The sequence below is a fragment of the Choloepus didactylus genome, chromosome 3, assembly GCF_015220235.1.
Source record: "Choloepus didactylus isolate mChoDid1 chromosome 3, mChoDid1.pri, whole genome shotgun sequence".
NCBI classification, from domain to species: Eukaryota; Metazoa; Chordata; class Mammalia; order Pilosa; family Megalonychidae; genus Choloepus; species Choloepus didactylus.
In genome coordinates this window covers 44,801,036-44,817,296 of record NC_051309.1, presented here as the reverse complement: position 1 = coordinate 44,817,296, position 16,261 = coordinate 44,801,036, and the positions used below count along the sequence as shown (strand labels likewise).

Here is a 16,261-nt window from a genome sequence, read left to right as displayed (position 1 = left end):
AGTTTTTAAATTTGCAAACCTCTTAAGATGCATTCCTTTTTTCCCTAGTATTAAATGAGTCATTTTAAACTGAAATTTTTAAAAATAGTATTCATGTACAGTGTTGAAAATTCAAAAGGAACCAAGAGGATACACCATAAAATGTAGTCTCACTCTCACCCCTCTTCCATAGGGCCTCAGGAAAAACTAAGAGTTTTCAGAGCCAATTTATGAAAATATGTATACTAATCATAATTTTTTTAAAGATGAGGCAGCATATTATACACACTCTGCCACACATTGTTTTTTCACTTAACAATATATCTTGGAGGCTGAACATTTTACCCAGGAAATTGTGCATTATCAATTTTTTTTAATAGCTGTGGACTACCATAGCCTGATATGGAGCTGGCAGAAAGAGATGAGACCATTGACTCCAGAGGCCACCTGGATTCAAAATCCAGTTCTGCCATTTACTAAGGTTATAAACTTGGGCAAATCCATTAACCTCAGGATCGCCGACTGTAAAACAGAAATAAATGGTACCAATTGCATAGGCATCATTGAAACAAATGCAGTAAAATATGCAAGAAGTTTAGCACAGAGCATGACATATAATAAGTTCCCTCTAGAAATGTTTCTCTATAGTTGTGGGTAAGTATTTATTTATTTAAAGTTATTTGATTCAAAGCATAATAGATCAACTATTTTGTCTAGTAATTTTGTGATTTTTCTAAGGAAATAAAAGTACTACTAGATCCCCTAGGTTTGTTGCTAATCCAACAAGTGAATTACCAGATGTTCACTTGTTGATATCAAGTGTTCCCAGATTAGAAAAAAATAGCACCTTACCAAAGACTCATAGTTTAAAAATCCTTTTAAAGCGTCACGCTTTTTTCCTCCTATCTCTAAGAAGTGTGCTCATAACATCCTCAACAAGCGTGGCACCACCAACTCCTCTCTTATTCACTCTTAGGTTTTTAAAAACAGTCTTAAATACTGAATTGTATTCATCCTTTGTAGAATTACATTTATATAGCAGAAATTTTTCCTGGCACACAAAGTTGTCCAAAACAAAATAAATAACTATGATGCTAAACTTAATAAGAAGAGTAACAAATTACTATGATCTCTCTCATGTGGTTTTATCATAAATTAAAAATTAACAAGCCAACGTGCTCTTAAGTATTTGGGAATATTTTCAAGAACCAGGCAGCTGTATTTTTCCCTGTAAACTTGGCCTGAATTCTGTACACAGTTTACAGAACACAATGATAAATGATAACATTGAACTCACATTGTAGAAACACACAAAACATGCTTACCTGGTAGTCTGTAATAACCTGAGTATAATTTTTAACATGCATTAGAAAGCAGGTGACAAATTCAACAATACAGCTATGGATAAGGGTCAAGGATATTCACTTGAGGTTTTATTAAAAAGCACTACAGCCCTCCTATGTAAATTAAAATACAAATGTTTTCAATAAATATTATTGGTGATATGCTTTGAAGCAATGAAGATGATGATGATCTATTTCTGAACCTTTTGGGAAGATTATCCCTGAAAAGTCCTGTCCAGTAGAGATAGGTCCTGGATTCTTTCCATCATTTTTGCAGAAAAAAAAATTAAGCCTCAGATAGTTTGCAGCAATGCCAGGAGAGGGAGCCACCTATGGCCAGACTTGGTCCTTTAGAAAGTCCAGCTTCAGTATGTCCTCATCAAAGCACTACTCAAAAAAGCATACAGGAAACAAAAAAAAAAAAAAACCAAATCCCAGATAAACACTATCTTAAAACAATGGGAAAATAACACCAGGTGGGAATAAAAGACAAATGGCAGAGGGTATCTGTTGGGAGATGGTAAGACATGCCAGATCCGAGTTTTGTCTGTGGATGACATACAACATTGGCAGGAATTCCAGAGGAAAGACGCAGTTATTCACTTGCCAGCAATCCCCACTCAGCAGAACACAACACCAATTTCCCGCCAGTGGTCTCTGCTCCTCAAAACCTACAGCCAAAAGTCCGCCCTCTCCATCTGATGGCAGATCAGCCTTGTTCTCTTCTAAAGACATTCCTGGGAAATTGGCATAATTCCACACAACCAAAAAAGTAGGCACTTGTACTATTCCATGTCTTTGGTGCTAAATATAGCACAACTACAAACAAAAATTAAAAAAAAAAAAGCAATATAGAATATCTAAGAGCTAATTAGGATGACCTATCTTCAGATATTTATTTATCCAACAGTTTGCATCGAGTGCCTATTCTGTCCCTGCTCTAGGCACAGGGAAGGGAGCAATGAACAATGAACAATGAACAATGAATAAGTTTCTTGCAGCTTATAATCTTGATACAGACAAGAGGGTGATGCAGTTGGATCACAGAAAATGAACCATAAATAGATTTCAAGAAAAGTTCAGAAAGCATAAGCACCAGGAAGACAAGCATAGTAAAAGGCTATGTGGGTGGTTCTTTAATTTGGTGGTCAGAAGATGGGTGCGAAGGAATTTGAATGATACAAAGGTATAGATCACAGACAGATTTGAGGACAAGAGTTCTGAACACTTAGTGTAAAGGCCATGGGGCAAGAACAGGCTTGGTAGATTCAAGGGACAGCAACAAGGCCAGTGTAGTCAAGAAGAGTGAGTGGAAGGAGGCATAATACATGAGGTCAAGAGGTAAGCAGGAGACAGGCATAGGCAGGGTGCTTGCATTTTATCCTAAGAACAATGTGAAGCATCAGAGGGTTTTAAAATGGAGAATGAGATGAGCTGATCTACATTTTTAAAAGACCACCATATGCAAACAGTTTTAGAAATAAATTTACACCTGTACGAATAAAGAAAAATTTTGCTTGTTAAAGTCATGGGTATCAGAAAGGAGAGATAAAAAATGCTAAATCACAAAACACTTCAAACATTCAACTTGATAAAGTAGAAGGAGCAAGGAATTTGAAGTCAGGAGACTAGGTTTCAAAAGCTTACTCCAACATGCATTAGTTGTGAGCCACTGGAAGTCACTTGATTAGGGTTTCAGTTTTCTCCTCAAAAAAATCAGAATTTTCAAAACTCACCTTCCTATATACCAGCAATGAACAATATGAAAAGGAAACCAAGAAAACAATTCCATTTCCAATAGGAACTAAAAGAATAAAACATCTAGGAATAAATTTAAGGATGTAAAGGACTTGTACAAAGAAAATTACAAATCATTGCTGAAAGAAATTAAGGAAGACCTAAATAAATGGAAAGCTAGCCAATACTCATAGACTGAAATACTTAATATCACTAAGATGTCAATATTACCCAAACAAAATTCCAAAAGCCTTCTTTGCAGAAATGGAAAAGGCAATCATCAAATTCATATGGGAGAGCAAAGGATCCCAAATGGCCAAAAGCATCTTGAAAAAGAAGAACAAAGTTGAAGGAGTCACACGTCCTGATTTCAAAACTTACGACAAAGCCAAAGTAATCAAAACAGTGTGGTACTGGCACAATGATAGACATATAGACCAATGAAAAAGAATTGAGAGTCCAGGAAAAAAACCCCACATCTGTGGCTAACTAATTTCTGGCAAGGGTGTCAAGTCCACTCAATTGGGAAAGAATAGTCTCTTCAAGAAATGGTGCTGGGAAAACTGGATATCCACATGCAAAGTATGAAAATAGACCCCTACCTCACACTGTATGTTAGAGTCAACACAAACTGAATCAATGACCTACATATAAGAGCTGAAACTACAAAACTCTAAGAAGAAAACATGGAGAAACATCTTCAGAACATTGCATTAGGCAACAGATTCTTACACTTTACACCAAAAGCACAGAGAACACAAGAAAAAAAAAATCGGTAAATTGGACTTCATCCAAAAAAAAAAAGATTTTGTGCGTCAAAAGATATTATCAAGAAAGTAAAGAGACAACCTTCAGAATGGATGAAAAATATATGGAAACCTTATACCTGCTAGGGTTTAATATCCAGAATATATAAAGAAATCCTACAACTCAACAGGAAAAAGAAAAACAACCCAATTAAAAAATGGACCAAGGACTTGAATAGACATTTCTCCAAAGAATATATACAAATGGCCAATAAACACATGAAAAGATACTCAATGTCATTAGCCATTAGGGAAATGCAAATCAAAATCACACCTTACGCCACTAGAGTGGCTACTATTTAAAAAAAAAAATGGAATATAACAACTATTGGTGAGGATGCAGAGAAATAGGAACCCTTGCATCTTATTGGTGGGGATGTAATATGATGCAGCTGCTGTGGAAAACAGTTTGGCAGTTCCTCAAAAAGTTAACAGAATTATCATAGGACTCAGCAATCCCACTTCTAGGTATATATGAAAAAGAATTGAAAGCAGGAACTCAAACAGATATTTGTATATCAGTTTTTATAGCAGCATTATTCACAATAGCCAAAAGGTGGAAGCAACCAAATGTCCAACAACAGATGAATGGATAAACAAAATGTACTATAAATATGCAATGGAATATTATTCAGATGTAAAAAAGAACGAAGTTCTGATACATGCCACAACATGGATGAACCTTGAAGACATCACGCTAAGTGAAATAAGACAGACACAAAAAAGACAAATATAATAAGGTTTCACTTATGTGAAATAACTCAAACATGCAAATTTACAGAGAAAGAAAGTAGGTTATAGAATATGGTGGAGGGGAGGAGGATGGAGAGTCAATGCTTTATTTGGTGTAGAGTTTCTTTTTGGGGTGATGGATAAGTTTTGGTAATGGATGGTGGTGATGGTAGCACAACATTGTGAATATAATTAACACTACTGAACTGCATGCTTGAAAGTGGTTAAAATGGGAAATTATATGCTGTACATAAGTTACTGCAATAATAATAATAATAATAATAATAATAATAATAATAAAACATCTTCCTCCCAGGAGTGTGGTGAGGATCCAATGAAACAATTTTCATTTTGTTTGCTAGCATTTTGTAAATGGAAACTTAGACATACTCAAATTCATTTAGTTTACTGAACATGCAACCATCCCCTTTTGCTAGGTTAGTTACAAGTAATTTTAGTTTCGACTTTTCCATTAGCCAGCTGTCAAAGACCAAAAGTTTTGCTTATTTTTTTTCTGGACACCTTTGGATAAAAATCTCACATAAATGAATCAAGTCAATGCATACAGCTTGGCTAATAAATATCTTATGAGAAACAACTAGAAACAGGAAGAAAAGTTATGATCTTGGATGATCCTCAACTATGAAAACAGTTAATGACGTGGAAGGTCAGCAAAATACATGTGTTTCTTATATGATGCAAATTAAATGGTGTCTACTAAACTCTTACATTCTAAATCCAAAACACACTGTGAACTATTTCAAGTAAGGCTATTCCATATGTTCCTTCCTTCTTGTATTCAACAAATATTTATCGAGCTTGTGTGATGTTCTGGCCCTAATATGAGTGCTAAGGATATAAAGGAAGACAAGACAGACCCCAGGTTTCTCCCTCATATGGCAGGCTCACCGGTAGATTAAAAACCCACAGGAAGGCCAGAAGAACTGTGCACATATGTGGCTCATTGTCATACCATCTAGTGCACAGTCATCTTGAGTTTCTAAGAAGGAGAATTAAAGACAGGCTCTGCGCATATTCTTTGGAATACAATTCTTAGAAGATTAAAGATTACATTCCTCAAAGGTATGATTGGTGAGACAATCTGGAATGAGATTGTCATTCAACCACAGATTGCATTTTAAAAGTCTTTTTACCACACTATCCAGCACATGGTAGCTTCTCAACAATTTGTTTAATGGTTATAAAATATCAAGCAAAGACTTTTTCTTCTATCTGCAATTAAAAAAACAAAAAACAAAAAACTCAAATCCCCACTCTTGGACAGAGAGGTTCTGTTTCATACAGATTCTTCCATCATTCCATATAATAGCTCTTCAATGGGCACAGCACTAAAAATACTTCTACAAATTCTTATTACTAGATTATGCAGAAATTAGGAATTATACCAATGGGCAGCTTATTTGTTACTGGACTACACTATGAACATTAAAGGTAAAATTTTTAAAGGATTGCAAAATTCAGTTTACTCTAAGAGTCATTCAATTCAGAAATTCAATTCTAGTACTTATCCTAGAGTTTGGGGGAGAGCAGAGATGCTATCTAGATCTTGAACACAGGGTTGGCAAGTTCATGCTTAATCTCGTGGGGAATCACTTTATTCTTTGCAGCAAGAGATTACATCATCCTCATTAGCTTGCACAGCTGCAATAGGCACTATGATCACAAAATTACCCACTCGTGTCCCTTTTAATTTGGTTTAGTGGTGTTTTCCTATGTGGTTTCCTTGATCACTTTCTGGATTTGACTCCGTTCTCTGGACAAAGGTGTCTACACTTCCATTTAATCTAACATGGCAACTGTTTTTCAACCTAAGCATGAGATCAATTTAACCTTGATCACAAACCTGTTACAGATGTCATTTTTAAGGTTTCCTTTTAGAGTTGCCTTGGTAGAGCCAGGAAGAGTAACAAACCCTCTGAGTTAAAAAAAAAGAAAAAAGAAAAAAAAAATTTCAGGGGAAAGTGAAACCTGAACCAAAGAGGAATTTCATATGAAAAGAAAAGTAACGGAATGCTAATTGCCATTATTAATATCTACCAAGTTTGTGGGGTGCTATGGATTGTCCAGAATTTGTGAAGTGGGGGTTTTATTTAAGCCACTTGCCTTAAACATACCTAAAGGAGAGGTCACATGAGCTTTAGAAGGCCTTTATAGACTTGGGATTCCATGAAGTTGGGCCTGATCCTGTGAATTCTGGATTCAATAATGCAGTTATTATTCCAGTACTACTCGCCAAACACAACTCCTTTCCCTCCTGGGCACACAGAAGGCTACATATCCCAGCCTTCTTTGCAATTTGGTATAGCTACGTGACAGAGCTCTGGCCAGTGGAGTATGGGGAGAAGTAATGAAAATCACACCGAGACCTGCCCCTAACAACCATCCCAAGCAATCTCCAGTCTCTTTCTCCTCCCCACATTTACTAGTTAGATGTTGGCATCCAGGAAGACCTTGGGAGTTCTGTGTTAGGAATGTAGTCTCCAGTAGCTGTGTCCCTGGATAACTGCCTGAAGCAGAGCTGTCCCCCACTCTCCCTGCATTACAAGGGTGAGAACTAAATGTCTATTGAATTAAACCACTGAAACTTAGGGGTTTATTAGTCATCACAGCCAGCATTACCTTAACTATTACAGTTCTCCAGGAGGCCTTTTTCCAGTAAAGAGGTCCTACCTTGCCAAACTGTATTCAAGAAAAATCCTGCCCTAAAATGCAAAATTAACCATCTGGGCACATCCTTTTCCCTGGTTCTCTCTGGGAAGACAGCAGGAAGTAAAAGAGCTTAAATTTGGCTTTGTCAACTAATGGACCTATTACTATTTTCTCACATTTGCTAAAGGGAAAAATTCTTATATGTCACTTCTATTCTTAATACTAAAAAACAAACATTCGTGAAATAATCTATAAGCATGGAAGAGAACCTACAGCAATTATCCGAATATCTTACAGCCCTTTAGATTCATGTTCAAGTTCTCTCCCTCTGTTTCGGTTTGCTAATGCTGCTTTTTGGCAAAATACCAGAAATGGATCAGCTTTTATAAAGGGGGTTTATTTGGTTACAAAATTACAGTCTTAAGGCCATAACATGTCCAAGGTAAGGGGGTACCTTCACTGAAGGATGGCCATTGGTGTCCAGAAAACCTCTGTTAGCTAGGAAGGCTCATGGCTGGTGTCTGCTTGCTCCCAGGTTACGTTTCAAAATGGCATTCTCCAAAATGTTGTTCCTGGGGCATTTTGTTCTTTCTTAGCTGCAGCTCCTCTTCAAAATATCACTCTCAGTTGCTCTCAGCTCTCTGTGTTCTTACAAGTGTCCTTTGTGGCTATAGCAAGCTTGCTCCTTCTGTCTGAGCTTACGCAGTGCTCTAGTAAACTGAACAAGGTCCACGCTGAATGGGCGGGGCCACGCCTCCATGGAAATTATCTAATCAGAGTTATCACCTACAGTTGGGTGGGTCACATCTCCATGGAAACACTCAAAGAATTACAGTCTAATCAACACTAATACATACGTCTGCCCACACAAGATTGCATCAAAGATAATGGTGTTTTGGGGGACATAATACATTCAAACTGGCACACTGTCCATCCTTTATTCTGCATAACCATTCTTCCTGTTAAGAAATTATGGAAGTTGGGGTCTATAAGAGGTCTAGAGATGAAACAAAGTAATTTAAATAAGGAAACTGTCACCCAGAAAGATTAAGGTATATACTTGAGGTCAGAGCTCCTAAGTAGTAGAGTTGGAATTACAACTTGGGTTACTAAATTTGTGTGGTATGATTTCCTATGATGCTCCATTTTTTGCATTTTAATAAACAATTTCGAACCACCAGTCTTTACCACCTAAAATCAACCTGCCCACTGAACCCAAAGTAACCCTTCTCAGACCTGGGTTTGTCCCACTGCTTCCCTCCTCCAATGATTTCCATGCTACTACTGCGCACAGGATACCCCCTTCCCCAAATGCTTAACCTGGTCATCAAACCCCTTCACCCCCAAACTGTCTTTCCCACCCCACCTCCCATTCAAGGTACTCCCTGTTTTTATAAGCTACAAGTTCGAGATGACACATGTGATCAATGACCCATGAAAGCTGGCAACACGTGAATAGACTTTAGTATAACCAAATCAAATGGAGACAAAAGTTACTCTTACTCAGGCAATGAAACATGTAATCATCACTGTGCTATATAGCAATTAAGTGTAAATGATTGTAATTAGTATTTCTTTTATGCAGCCAAAACCCAGTATTGCTGGGTCTACTGTCAGGAAGGTGGAGAGAAAGAACTTGGAGACAGAAACTGCAGTGGTGCAACTCTAAAAGCTTCCATAACCAGACTTGGGAGAGAGAAGCAGTCTGCTCCTCACCCTCAACACCTCTCAGCAAGAAGTACTCAGGACAAAGGGTTCCGGAATTGGGATCCATAAAATTCCAGCAGTAGTAAGAGCTTCCAGAGGCATAAAGATCTCGGTTCAAATCCCAGCTCTGCAAATCACAAGTTGTGGCTAGGGCAAGTTAATTAAGTACTTAGTATCTATGAGCCTTAGTTTCCTCCTCTGTAAATTGGGCATAATATATATACCTAGTGGTCATAGGGTGCGAATGTGGAGTAAAAGTGAAATAATGCCTGTAATGCATGGGGCCTGGGCAGAGTATGGATTTTATCATCCCTTTCCCGGCAAAGCAGGTTTTAACCCCTTCTATGCCTACATGTAAAAATCTGATATGTCAACTATTGGTTCCCTTCTCCTCTGGAGCATCCTTCTGGGGTTAAAACTGGGCTGGAAGTTGGGAAAGATAAAAGAACAAAAAGGAGAGAATGAGATAATGTTGGCACTTTTGGAGGATAGGCCTACATGGGAATAGTTTCTAGATAACCAGAAGGTACCAGAAAAACAAGGGTTGGAGAGGAAGGAAGGGAGGAAGTAGTCACAGGAAAGGCAGTAAGAAACTGCAAAGACAAATTCTTGCTACATTACAGCTGTGCCCACAGTTGGCTCTGATCCTGCTTTCCTCCAAAGTTTTTCTATCTTTTAACTCTAGCCAAAGCTTCTGTCTCCTCCCCCCACCCTCAATCTTCCATCCCAACAGTGATGGAGACAAGCCAAGAGCTGTCCCAGAAAAGGAGAGACCTGCTCCTAATGTGGTCAGAATTCAGAATCTATTTCCCATTCATCCAACATACGGTTATCAAACATTCATCCCATGCCAGGTGTCCGGCTAAGCCCAGATAGCCTCACGGGACTGGGTTTTACAGTGAGTGTCACCATATAGGCTACAAAAGACTTTGTGAGAACAGAGTGACTTGGAAGAGAACTTTGGAAACATGGCCACTGTAAACTGAGGATGGACATAGCAAGATGGGCATAGAAAGGATTTCCACTTTTCCTTGGAGGGGCATTGAATTTTATACAAATATTTGTGTTCAGTGCACAGCAGAAAGTAATCAAAAGTCTCCACTACCACCAATGGTCATTTTGTAAAAAACAAACCTGTTCCTGTTACTTTGCTATGTAAGGACCATGCTGGATGCTATTGAACAAGGTCTTGGGCAAACTGACCTGATCCCTCCCTCTCATCTCCAGCCATTCATCTTTGGCTCTGGCCACAGTTCCTCTCCTGAGCACACAAAGCCCCTTATATTGCTGAGACATCCACATGCTTGCTGCTCCCCAGGTATGACCTTCTCTTCCCAAAGGCCCCACTCCCCCTTTTTGGTCTAGAAAACTCTCCTCATCCTTCAATAGCCAGCTTAAATGTTATCTCCTCTCTGAATAATTTCCCAGGTAGAAATAGAAACTCCCTCCTCTGTGTCCTAACACTCATTGGCTTCCCTATTTCTCACACATCCCATAGGGCAAGGGATTATTCCTCTCTCTGCAAACCTAGCTTTAATGAGTATCTGTACCTCGTGCCCCAAATTTTGTTTGCTGAGTGAATTGACAATTGAATGAGGCAACAATTACAAAAAATAAGGAGAGCCCAAAATATCCGTTTTGAAACTTCAATGGAATTTAAATCCATTAACAATGTTGTCACTGTTGCTGTGGTTGTGGTTATTATTGTTGTTAATCATATATATAATTAGTCTCAGCACCAAGACTAAAGTTGTGTTCAAGCAGCCACATCATACAAGGATCTTCTGACAGGTTTCTAGCTCATTCCCAGCTGTTATTGTTATTTCATTAAGTTCCCATTGGTCTATTGCCGTGGGACCACCCAGCACAATGACACCAGGGAGGGGATTAAGGAGGGGGAGACTTGGGAGCTGGATGACCTGAAAGGAAGCAGTAAAGTCTCTGGGTTCTTCTTCCTTCCTGATGGACCACTGGACACACAAAAGGGGCAGGGGTACAGGCTACTTCTGGAGCAGCATACATCATTCTATTTTACTGGATGCACAGCAGAAACACAAAATAAAGTTTTATACAGAGTAATGCAGAATGTATTCTTGAGGCCTGAGGCTCTGCCAGGGAAGGAACCAAACTACAAGCAAAGTCTTCTTATCTATAGTGGTAATGAGAAAGCCATGCAGTATTTAAGCCATAGGGTCTCCTCACTCCCCCATTCCACAGGACTTTCTTTGTCTTACATCATTATTTATCTTAATGAATGTGCCTTTTATTTTTAGTTTTATTTTTGTAGTTTGCTTCTTTTTGGAGGTAGACAAAATATGAATATGATCAACTTATAGCACATTGTCTTCAATGAAGTTGTACAAATCGAGCAGCACATTACAACAGATACTGGTACATCTAGAAATGCACTCAATAACATTTGGAATGCGTCTTCTAGATGACATTTTAAACATTCTAAAGCAAAAATTTTAAATTCCATATCGTGTTTAATGGCTTTATTGAGATATAATTCACATGCCATACAAATTACACCTTTAGAATGTAGAATTAAGTTTGTTTGGTATATTCACAGGATTATGCAACCATCACTGTAATTTAATTTTAGAACATTTTTGTTTCCCCCAAAAGACACCCATCAGGCTGCTTGAGGATCACCTGCCATCATGAATGACACAGTAACCATCTGTTACTCATGGAAACTCATGACCAACCAACTACTTCAGCGGAAACAAATGGTCATCGATGTTTTTCACCCTGGAAAGGCAACAGTACCTAAGACAGAAATTCGGGAAAAACAAGCCAAAATGTGCAAGACCACACCAGATGTCATCTTTGTATTTGGATTCCGAACCCATTTTGGTGGTGGCAAGACAACTGGCTTTGGCATGATTTATGACTCCTTGGATTATGCAAAGAAAAATGAACCCAAACACAGACTTGCAAGACATGGTCTGCATGAGAAGAAAAAGACCTCCAGAAAACAGCAAAAGGAACACAAGAACAGAATGAAGAAAGTCAGGGGGACTGCAAAGGCCAATGCTGGTGCTGGCAAAAAGTGAGCTGGAGATTGGATAACAGAAGGAGTAAAGATTCTTCAATGACTTGATCTGTGATTGTGCAGATTTTACCAGAGGACTAATTAAAACTATAAAAACTTTGATATGTTTAGTTGTTTGAAATATATTTGAAGTGTACTGGAAGTGTTATAAAATCAGTCTGCTGTTATGGCAGATTTAGACTGATGCTCAGGGTTCACATTGTCCCATTAAACAGTCCATGAAAACTCAAAAAAAAAAAAAAAAAGAAACCCATCATTTCACATAAATGGAATAATAAGATATGTGGTCCTTTGTGACTGGCTTCTTTTGCTTAGCATGATGTTTTCAAAATTCATTCATGCTGTAGCATGTATCAATATTTCATTTCTTTTTATTGAGGAATAATGGTCCATTATGTGAGCATACCACATTTTGTTGATCTGTTTGTCAGTTGATGCACACTTGGGTTGTTTCCACTTTGAGCCATTATGAATAATGCTGCTATGAACATTCGTATACAAGTTTTTATGTGGATCTGTTTTCATCTCTCTTGGGTATATACCCAGGAATGGAATTGTTGTATCATATTGTAACTCTGTGTTTAACTTTTTGAGGAACTGCCAGGCTATTTGCAACAATGGCTGCACCATCTTAGAATACTACCGGAAATTTAAGAAGGCATTGCTGTCTTTTCTATTATAGCTGCCTAATGTGTGAGAAGTGGCAGCTAGCTGTACTTCTGATTTGCATTTCTCTAAAAACTAATGAAATGGGACAACTTTTCATGCGCCTACTGGCCATTGCATATCTTTTTCAGAGAAATGTCTATTTAAGTCCTTGCCCATTAAAAAAATTTTTATTACTGAATTATGAGTTCTTTATGTATTCCAGACAAAAGTTCCTTATCAGATCTATGACTTGCAAATATTTTCTCCCATTCTGTGGATTCTCTTTTCACTTCCTGATGATATCACTTGCAGGACAAAAGTTTTTAATTTTGATGTTGTTCAAGTTGTCTTTTTTTCTTTTTACTTTTTCATTTGCTTGTTGATTTTGGTGTCATACCTAAGAAGTCATCACCCAATCCAAGATCACAAAGACTTACTCCTACGTTTTCTTCTAAGAATTTTATATTTTTAGCTTGGTCATTTAGATCTATGATCCATTTCGAGTTGACATAGTGTGGTTTTAATACAAATATATCAATTCATATTAAACATGTCAATACTTCAAAAATGTTAATTTTGGAATAATCTTCTTTCTTCCCATTCTCCTCTAAAAACCTAGCACTATTAGGCGTACAAAGATAGTAGTGTCACTACTTTAAGGAATTTATAACCTAATAGAAAATTTAAACACACAACTTTATGAACAGTACCACAAGTAGGACAAATTACTTGCTCCAGGCACATGACAATCTTGTTCAAACCAGAAACAAAAGGGCGTGCACTTGAAGTAGGGGCTGCCACTTCCACCCCGGGATGCATGCTTGTCACAGCCATGGCGCTCAGAGGAGGATGGGGACACTGAATTCAGGAGGCAGTGATGGGGAGTGTGGAGGAAAAGGTGCCCAATGTGTGGGTTTGGGATATAGAGATATGGAAATGGACAGAGAAGAGAGTACCCCAGGTGGATGAAATGACACGCAGCAATGGCACAGAGTTGGAGAAGTACAAAGGGAATCCTGGGAGCAATCCATCAGTCCGTGTGGCTAGTGCAAAGGGATGGAACGGATGCACGAGCCAAATGGATTCGCTGTGCCAGACAGTGAGGGATGCCAATTCCAGGCTAAGGAACTTGAGTCATTCATGTCCCATCTTCTGGGAAGGGGGCACCAGACATGATGAAATGGTGTTCGGGGAACACTAGCATTGCAACAGTCTACGGTGGCATAAGGAAAGGCAAGCATTAGAGATAATCACTCAGCCACAAAGTCTTAACTTTTTAGTTTTCTTTTCAGTCACTCTTTCTTCTGCCCCTTAATATAATGAGGGAAGTCTATTTCTGCATAGTTTACTTTAAAAAGAAGTCATTTATAAACGGGATCATTGGTGGGCTATTTAAGAAAAGGTCCTTTCCTATGGGTAACCAAAAGAAACATTTAAAACCGCACGCTCAAGGCAGGAATTTTACACAATTCATTGTGGGAAGCCAGCCCACCCAGACTGACAGGCTAGTAGAGACAATAAAAAAAAATGGATTATTAATGAGATAAAACTAGAGGGCTACTAAATCCTCACAAATCCAAATAAAGCTTAATCTAGCATTTAACCCCAAAAGTAGGCAAAGAGATAGCCCAGTTCCTCCTGTACTGCACAAGCAGCCCACATTTAAACTTTTTTGTCATATATGTAAAGTCAATTGATCATTCTGATAAATGTGCAATAGATTATACCTGTGATTTAAGTGAGCAGATATTTAATATTTATTAAGGTACAGATTGATAGGGTGGAGGAAATCACCACATTTTGCAGGAAGTAGTACCTGAATAATTATGTTAAAAGAATTTTCAAAGACATTTTTGGGAAGCAGCAGAACAAATTCTACAAATGCCCTACTGGATCTGGGTCATGTAAAACTATGTATTAAAAGAAAAAAGTTGTGACAAGAATTGTATAATTTTAAATGGGCAAAATATTTACAAAGATGAGAATTTTTCAAATGCATGATGCTCGTTAACAAGTGCACGCAGGAGCAGCCCCCACCCCCACCCCAAGTAGGCTTTTGTAATTGATGCCTAAAGAACAGTTTGAATGGGAACAGTGTCCCCCACTGTGCTAAGAGTCTCCCTTTAGAGTAGGACTATGGGCTGTTTATTTGATGAGGATTCAAAAGGAAAGAAAAAGGCAACACTGGAGATCCATTCTGTTCATCATGAGTTCTGCAAATTTGCCTTCCATGTTCTCCATCTGTTTCGTCTTTCCTAACACAAGGCTGATGGAAATACTCAGTCCCTACCTCAGCCAGGCCAGTCATCTAACAAAAAGTAGCTTTTCACTGGCGATCTTTTTTAAAAAGAGTGGAATAAAATGTCCTCATTTGAACTTAAGGGCTTAATGAGTCTTGGTGCCAAAAAGCTGGAGACAGGCCAAGTCAATGAGGACAACTGTGATTTGGCCCAAAGACAAGGAAGAACCCTACACAGAAGGCCTATCAAATTCTCTCCAGCCTGCTAAGGCCAAAATCAGTAAGACAAGATGACTCGAATTTGCCAAGATTCGAGTGAGCAATTGGATTAGAGAAAGAGCTCTAGACAGGAGTTCAAAGACGCTGTGCTCTACCACCTGAGCCTCCATCTAACCATCCACAGAAGGGGGGCTGAAGGATCTAGGCTGTTTCTCTGGCAGGGCTGCTGTGAGGATTAAATAGGGATGGGTTTGTGAATACTAAACAAAGCAATGGTAATCAGAAGCACCAGTCTGAAGTCATCAACAACTGAGGTAACCATATATCCCTGTTCGCCAAGGACATTCTTGGATTTCACCTGTTGTTCCAGCATCTCACCTGGCTAACATCCTTTTCAATCTCAACAGTGTCCTGCATTGGATGATGATAAACTACATGGCTATTCAGCTAATAAACCACTGGGTCAGACTAATCTCATTTCTTTTTCAATAGTTCAGGAAAATATTACATGTGTAGTCTATTTTAGATCAGGTCTCTAACAATAGCCTGTTGAAACGACGCAAAAGCATGAGCTAGACCTAGATCAATTAAGTGGAATCATGATCAGTTAACTGACAGTTCCCAGAAGCAGCTGCTAATTGACAAAGGTCTGCAGTGCCTTCCTGTACCAGCGAGGAGGGCCTCTGCTAAGGTCTTGCTCAGCCTGATCTCTGCAGAAGCCATGCAATACACTTTCCTCTTGGCTCCCTTTGTTTCCTTGACATCACTGTCTCCTGAGTTTCCACTCAATTCTCTGATAGCTCTTTTTCTTCCTCCCCTGTCCCATGGTGAAGACTTCCTCTAACTGAGACCTTATTCTGTTGCTCTTTCTTGATGTGGTCTTTCCCTAGAGAGACCAATAATGGCTCTCAAATGCAATTCCAATAAGTTAAATCCAGCGTTTCATCCCTAAGCTCCGGGCCTTCATCCCAACAGCCTACAGGACTCACTCTCTCTAGGTGAGCTGTCTAAATTCCAAATGCAACCTGGCCAAACTGAAGTCATGACCTGCCCCAATAGAATACCCTTTCCAGCTGGCATCAAAGGTCCCACCCTTCTTGTCATTAAAGATTGAAACCTTGAA

The 16,261-nt window shown here is 38.6% G+C and overlaps 2 protein-coding genes across 19 annotated transcripts in view; one reads left to right on the top strand and one right to left on the bottom strand.

Annotated features, from left to right (window-relative positions):
* Positions 1 to 16,261, bottom strand: part of LIMCH1 (LIM and calponin homology domains 1) — a 354,085-nt gene that overhangs the window by 182,135 nt on the left and 155,689 nt on the right. The window lies entirely within an intron of this gene.
* Positions 11,638 to 12,104, top strand: LOC119529353 (40S ribosomal protein S24-like). Its single transcript, XM_037829693.1, has one exon. The coding sequence runs from the start codon at positions 11,638 to 11,640 to the stop codon at positions 12,031 to 12,033; it is 396 nt and encodes a 131-aa protein (XP_037685621.1). The 3' UTR covers positions 12,034 to 12,104.